This window comes from Orycteropus afer, unplaced genomic scaffold, assembly GCF_000298275.1.
Source record: "Orycteropus afer afer isolate SDZICR_OR568_19922 unplaced genomic scaffold, OryAfe1.0 scaffold00068, whole genome shotgun sequence".
Taxonomy (NCBI): Eukaryota; Metazoa; Chordata; class Mammalia; order Tubulidentata; family Orycteropodidae; genus Orycteropus; species Orycteropus afer.
In genome coordinates this window covers 1,672,243-1,679,892 of record NW_006921655.1, presented here as the reverse complement: position 1 = coordinate 1,679,892, position 7,650 = coordinate 1,672,243, and the positions used below count along the sequence as shown (strand labels likewise).

Genomic DNA, 7,650 nt, shown 5'->3' with positions numbered 1-7,650 from the left:
GTACCAGTTGCTAGGACTAATTGTTTCCATGAATTTTTGTTTTCTTCATTATTCTTTGCTCTGGACGAGGAGAGACCCATTGTTGCATCTAGATGGCAGCTTTCTAGCTTTTAAGATCCCAGTCACTACTTGCCAAAGTATGAGATGGAACAGTGTTTTGTATAGTATGTTATACCAATTGAGCTTGATGTCCCCTGCAACTATGGTCCCATCAAGGCTCTGTTTTAACACAGCATTTTTCTTCCACTCGTTAAGTGCTCTGTGGCTAGGCCCACTGTCTTCCAGGAGCCCTAGCTAGTCTTCTGAGGATGCTCCTTTCTGTTAGCAGCCTATTGCTTTAACCATTGTGTCACTGGAGCCCCTCCAAAGCTCATTAAACAAAAAATAAAAAGACCAAACTCCCTGCCATTGATTTGATTGATTCCAATAACCTCCACTGGGTTTCCAAGACAGAAGTAGATTGCCCCATTTTCTTTCTGTGATGAGTTTGAACTTCCAGCCTTCTGGTTAGCAACCAAATGCCTTAGGCATTAGACCACCAAAGCTCCACCAGAATGGTTGGAGAGAGGAGGTATTTCTGATGTCTCTTTTATAGCCTTGGGCTGTTAATAATAATGATTTTCCTCCCACCTTGTGAAGTTATACAAGGAGGTAAGATACCTTCACTATGCCGGTTTTGCAAGTGCTTGCAAAACAAGCTCAGGGTCTTCCTTCTGAGATCTGATCATAATCCAAGAAAGTCCTCTTCCAATGAACCCATACCTTTAGTGCAAGTTTGAGTTAAGAATAAGACCAACAACCATATAGAAAGATGGGGAAAGGTATGATTGATAGTTCACAGAAAAATAAAGGCTTTTACATGTATGACAAGATCCTCAACCTCAAAAGAAGAGAAATGGAAGTTACAACTACATCAAGATACCAACCAGAATGAAAAATCCAAAAAATTGCTTTATCTACCCATTAGTGAGGCTATGGACAAATGCTCTTTTATAACATTCCTAGTGGGAATGCTGACTCGACGGCACATACCAACAACAACAACAACAGTGGGAATGCAAAATTGTATAATTCTATGTTATTGTTAGGTGTTGTTGGAGTCATCTCCAACTCATAGCAACCCTATGCACAGCAGAACAAAAGACTGCCCAGTCCTACATCAGCTCCACGATCCTTGCTGTATGTGGTAGTTAGGTTTGTGTGTTAACTTGGCTAGGCCTGGTTGAGTGGCTGGGCAGCTGGTGGTAATTATTCCCCATGATGTGACTGGCAATCAAGTTCATGGTGGGATCTACCACAAGCAGCTGAGTAGCTGGTTTGGGTTTGTGGTCTGCTTCCCATATATAAGGAGAAGCCTTGGGAATTGTGTCTAGCCTATGGCATGCTTGAACCCTGCATATAGCCGTGTTGTTGTTTAGCAGCCTTCCATGCTCTGCCAACCTTGGGACTTTCAATGGGCTTGAGTTAATGGCCTGCTGTGGTTTGGTAACATCGGGACTGCCTTTTTACTTGTCAACCTTGGGCTTAGCAGCCAACAGCTGTCTGAGTGAAGAAAAAGCCTCTAGCTTCAGTGGGCCGAGAGCTGGAGGCAGAGCTGAAGCCCAAGGCTGAGGGGCTTTCATCCAGCCCCTAGAGCTTGGCACTTTGAACTTGGACTTAAAACCTTCACATTGTAAGAATAAACACCTGTTTGTTAAGGCCATCCCATTTGTGGTATATTCCTATCAGAGCGGCACCAGGTAACCAGAACAGAATTTGGTAGCAAGAGAGTGGGGTGCTGCTCCGACAGATACCTAAAATGTGGAAACAGGAGTGGAGTGCATCTTTGACCTGAGACCCTGGCAGAGAGATCCCAGCATGTGGCATGAGAGATGGCAGGAGCAGAGCCAAGAGACTGGCAGAGAGATACTGGCAGAGAGACCAGCATGAAAGATAGCAGTAGCAGAGCCCAGAGACTGGCATTAAACAATAGGCTTACCAGCCCACGCAGGAGAAAGCTGGGTGTCATTGGGTAGGCAGCTTTCTGGCAGACTGGGTTGCCTTTGGGCATTAACTGGTGAAGAGACCAGCATAAAATGGAGTAGCAGGTTGGCAGGCCCATGGAGCAATAAAGCTGAATGCTTTTGTGGCAGGAAGACTTCCAGCAGGATGGGTTACCTTTGGCATTAATCGGCAGAAACAGAGAGACCAACAAAACGGAAGCAGAGCTGCCTCAGCCTGAAAGGGTAGGACCATAGCCTTTGGGGGTGGAACCACCACAACCCCTATGTTCAGAGCCAGACCCATCACCAACTTGGTTCTGGAATGTGGGGCTGCTTATTGAAGTGAGCCAGTGGGATGAAGCCATAGCCACTGCCCAAGATTGAGGGGGCGGGGCTGCCATGCCCAAAAGGGAGAGAAGTGGGGCCCGCCAGGCCAAGGGGGTGAGGTCGCCACTTAGAGGAACTAGGGGACTGGAGGCACCCAGTGGAGGAGACCTGTACAGATACCACCCATTGAAGGTCTGTACAGGTGCCAAGTTGAAAGGGGTAGTAGTATGGTAGTTCAGTTTGTGTGTCAACTTGGCTGGGCCTGGTTAAGTGCCTGGGCAGCTGGTGGTAGTTATTCCCCATGATGAGACTGGCAGTCAAGTCCATGGTGGGATCTACCACAAGCAGCTGAGTAGCTGCCTATGGGATGTGGTCTGCTTCCTGTATATAAGGAGAAGCCTTGGGAATGGTCTCTAGCTTTTGGCACGCTTGAATCCTGCATGTAGTTGTGTCGTTGTTTAGCAGCCTGCCATCTTCTGCAGACCTTGGGACTTTCAATGGATTTGAGTTAATGGCCTGCCGTGTGGTTTGGTAACATCAGAACTGTACCTTTTTACTTGTCAACCTTGGGCTTGACAGCCTCAGTAGCCAGCAGCTATCTAAATGAAGAAAAGCTTCTAGCTTCAGTGGGCCAGGAGCTAGAGGCAGAGCTGAAGCCCAAGGCTGAGGGGCTTTCACCCAGCCCCTAGAGCTTAGCACTTTGAACTTGGACTTAAAGCCACCAAATTGTAAGAATAAACTCCTGTTTGTTAAGGCCATCCCATTTGTGGTATGTTCCTGTCAGAGCAGCACCAGGTAACCAGATCACTATACTTGAGCCCATTGCCACAGCCACTGTGTCAATCTATCTGGTTGAAGGCCTTCCTCTCTTTTGTCGACCCTCCACCTTACCAAGCATGACATCCTTCTCCAGGGAATTGTCCCTTCTGACAACATGACCAAAGTTGGTGAGACAAAGTCTGGCCATTCTTGCTTCCAAGGAGCATTCCAGCTGCACTTCCTCCAGGGCAGATTTGTTAGTTCTTTTAGCAGTCCATGGTACTTTCAGCATTCTTCACCAGCACCACAACTAAAAAATATCAACTCTTCGGTCTTCCGTAGTCATTGTCCAGCTCTCACATGCATAGAGGTTACTGAAAATACCATGGCTTGTGTCAGGTGTATCTTAGCCCTCAAGGAGACATCTTTGCCCTTCAGCAATTGAAAGAGGTCCTTTGCAGTCGATTTGCCCAGTGCTCTGGTAGCATAGTGCCTAAGGCACTTGACTGCTAACCAGAAGGGTGGCGGTTCAAACCCACCAGCCACTCCTTGGAAGGAAGGTTGGGCAATCCTACTTCCATAGTGATACTGCCTCGGAAACCCAAGGAGGAGTCGCTATGAGTCGGGGCCGATTCGACGGCAAACAACAACAACAACAAACATTTGATGTCCTGACTGCTGCTTCCATTGGCCTCAACTGTAGAACCAAGCAATGTCAAGTCTTTGACAACTTCAACCTTTTCTCCATTTGTCGTGATGCTGCTTAGGTCAAGTTGTGAGGATTTTTGTTTTCTTCATATTGAGACGTAGTCCATACTGCAGACTGTATTCTTCAATCTTCATCAGTAAGTGCTTCAAGTCATCCTCACTATCTGCAAGCAAAAAGTTGTGTTGTCAATATATCACAGATTGTTAATGATTCTTCCTCCAATCCTGATGCCACGTTCTTCTTCATATAGTCCAGGTTTTCAGATATTTGCTCAGCATACCGGTTGAATTAGTATGGTGAAGGGATACAATCCTGATGCACTCCCTTCTTGATTTTAAACCATACAGTGTCCTCTTGTTCTGTTTCAACAGTAGCCTCCTGATCAATGTACAGGTTCCTCATGAGCACAATTAAGTGTTCTGGAATCCCCATTTCTTCTCAATTTTACCCATAATTTGTTATGATCCATACAATCAAATGCTTTTGCATAGTCAATAAGGCACAAGTAAACATCTTTCTGGTATTTTGCTTTGAGCTGAGATCCACCTGACATCAGCAATGATATCCCTTGTTCCACATCCTCTTCTGAACCCAGCTTACATTGCTGGAAGTTCTGCTGCAACCGTTTTTCAATTATCTTCAGTAAGATTTTACTTGCATGCAATATTAATATTGTTCGATAATTTCCACATTCTGTAGGGTCACATTTCTTTGGAATGGGTACAAATATGGATCTCTTCCAGTCAGTTGGCCAGATAGCTGGCTTCCAAATTTCTTGGCATAGACAAGTGAGTGCTTCCAGTGTGGCATCCATTAGTTGAAACCTCTCAGTGGGTATTCTGACAATTCCTGGAGCCTTGTTCCTTGCCAATTCCTTCAGTGCAGTTACAACTTCTTCCTTCAGTACCATTGTTTTTTGATCAAATGCCACCTCCTAAAATGGATAAACATCGACAAATTCTTTTTGGTACCGTGACTCTATTCCTTCCATCTTCTTTTGATGTTTCCTGCATCAATCAATATTTTGCCCACAGAATCTTTCAGTACTGCAACTCGAGGCTTGAATTTTTTCTTCAGTTCTTTCAGCTTGAGAAATGCTAAGCATGTTCTTCCCTTTTTGGTTTTCTAACTCCAGGTCTTTGCACCTTTCATTATAATAATTGACTTTGTCTTCTTGAGCTGCTGTTTGAAATCTACTGTTTGGCTCTTTTATTATATAAAATAAAAAGCATATAAGGTGATAATTTACACCAGGTCAGTACACTCTTTGGAATAATAAACGATGGGAGAGCAGAAGGGCAGTATTTGCGCAGGGAAACAGCTCAGAGGGCAAGAAGACAAAAGTAGGACACAGGGAATAGGTAATCACAGGGAAGACGTTGGAAGAGATTTATTACATTCTGGGGATTGCAATCAACATCATGGAACAAAAGGTGCATGAAGTATTGCATGGAAAATTCATTTGCTCAACTTTCACCAAAATCTATCTATCTTATCTATATCTATATCTGTATCTATATCTAAATGTCTGTGGTTCCAATCCACCAGCCTTCCCACAGAAGAAAGATATGGCTGTGTTCTTCCCTGAAGATTTACAGACTTGGAAACCCTATGGGGCACTCTACGCTGTTCTATGGGAGCTCTGGTAGCATAGTGGCTAAGACACTTGCCTGCTAACCAGATGGCTGGCGGTTCAAACCCACCAGCCACTCCTCTGAAGGAAGGTTGGGCAATCCTACTTCCGTAGTGATACTCTGTGAGTCGGGGCCGACTCGACGGCACATAACAACAACAACAACAACGCTGTTCTATAGGGTCGCTACGAGTAGGAACCAACTCCATTACAGTCGGTTCCGGGCGGTGCGCAGTAGTTACAGACGTTCGTCTCCTGCTAACCAAAAGAAAAGGTCAGTGGTTGGAACCCTCCAATCGCTCTCGGGGAGAAAGCCCGCTTTGGTAAAGATTACAGCCTTGGACGCCCCACGGCCCAGTTCTACTTTGTCCCATCAAGTCGCTGTGAGTCCGAATCCACCTACGCCACTGTTTTGGTTTACAGAACATTTTGGAGAGTTTCCATTTACGATCTAACACTCTCCCAAGAAAATTGACTTCTGCCGTTAAGAGATGCAGGGGAGATAATATGTTTCCAACTCAAAAGGAAAAACACTTTTCTTGTTTTTCTACCCCATAAGGACCCAAACTACCAATGACGCCCACAGATCCAACTCCTCCACCGCGCACCCCCTCCCAGAGGCCCCAGAGGCGTGGCCTGTCTGCAAGGTGGCGGCTACCGCCGATTGGTTTCTGTGGTGGCCAAAGACAGCGCGGCCTTCAGCCAGCAGAGAGGTGATAGGCTGCTGGAGACCCACCCTCCCTCCCCGAACAGTACTAGGCGGCGAAGCCAGTGATTGGTAAAGCCACGACTCAGAGTAGCTCTTGTTCCTGGTGTGAGGCAGCGATGGCGACTGCGGCTTGGCGCCTGGGTCGGTGCGTTGGAAGCTGGAGGCTGCGGCCGCAGTTAGCAGGCTTTGTTTCCCAGCGGGCCCACTCGCTATTGCCCGTAGACGATGCAATTAATGGGCTGAACGAGGAACAGAGGCAGGTAGGGAGATAGACTTCGATCTCAGTCCAAAGGCCTTCTGCCCAGGCCTCCCTGGCCCTGCTGACTGGTCCGCCCTCATCTGCCCAGAGCCCACCCAGCCGCAGCTTGTGTCCATGGGGCTCAGATGGCGGGGATGAGGCACTGGTCTTCATTCTTTGGGCTCTGGCCTCAGCGTCACCCCTGTGGAGAAGAGATTTGCGCCAGCAAGGCTGGGTTGATGTAGGTGAGGAAGAGATAGGAGAGGAAAGCTCCTGTGAAACTGGTGGCCCTTTGGTGGAGGAGTAGGAACTGCCTGCCGCGACAACATGTAGTCCAGTCGATTCCAGCTCAGGGCTCCATGCGTGCAGACTAGAAACGCTCCGCAGGGTTTTCAAAGCCGTAACCTTTTGGAAGCAGATGGCCAGGCCTTTCTCCCAATTCACTTCAGGGTGGGTTGAAACTAGTTTGTAGTTGAGGACTTAACAATTTGCATCACCTAGAGACTCCTGTTTGTGGCAAAAGGGCCTTCAATCTGTATGAAGTCCAGTTATATATAACTCACCACTGGTTGAGGCTGTTTTCTTAAGTCTGGTTGTTGTCATCATCACCAGAGAATCTTCTTTGAATACATATCTGGTGAAGTTCTGAAATGCAGTGTGATCTGCTGTTTTTACATTAGCCCATGGTATCAAAGCACAAAGTTGAACAAGAAATTGAAATATATGCTTACAAATGGAATTGAACCTTAGCTTTTCCTGAAGAGAAAAGGGTTATGTTCACTCTGGAGACAGGACGGTGTTCCCCAGGAAATATGATTCTCCTATGGCTCTAGGCAAGTGTGTGAGTTTTACAGGCCCTCCAAAGCCCATTACCTAAACCAAACACATTGCCATGGATTGATCTCAAAGCATAGGGACCTCTTAGGGTGGAACAGAACTGCCCATAGGATTTACAAGGCTGAAATCTTTAAGAAGCAGACTGCCACATCTCTCACCCTTGGAATGGCTGGTGGGTTTGAACTGCCAGCCTTTCTGTTAGCAGCCTATTGTTTTAACCATTGTGCCACCGGAGGCCCTCCAAAGCTCATTAAACAACAACAACAAAAAAAAAAAACTCCCTGCCATTGAGTTGATTCCAGCCCATAGTGACTCCCATTGGGTTTCTGAGGCAGTAAATCTTTTTTTTTTTTTTTTTTTAATTAGGATTTGGGTGAAGATTTACAGAGTAAATTCACTTTTCATAAGCAGTTCACATATACTTTGTCTCATGTCATTGACCAAAATTTACAATGC

General features: G+C 46.2%; 1 protein-coding gene across 1 annotated transcript in view; it reads left to right on the top strand.

Annotated features, from left to right (window-relative positions):
* The first annotated feature begins 6,235 nt into the window (after positions 1 to 6,235).
* The window catches only part of IVD (isovaleryl-CoA dehydrogenase), a 26,541-nt gene continuing 25,126 nt past the window's right edge, over positions 6,236 to 7,650 (top strand). The window contains exon 1 of the mRNA XM_007940449.2: positions 6,236 to 6,379. Within this exon, the coding sequence (XP_007938640.1) occupies positions 6,236 to 6,379 (144 nt within the window). The remainder of the gene's footprint in view (positions 6,380 to 7,650) is intronic.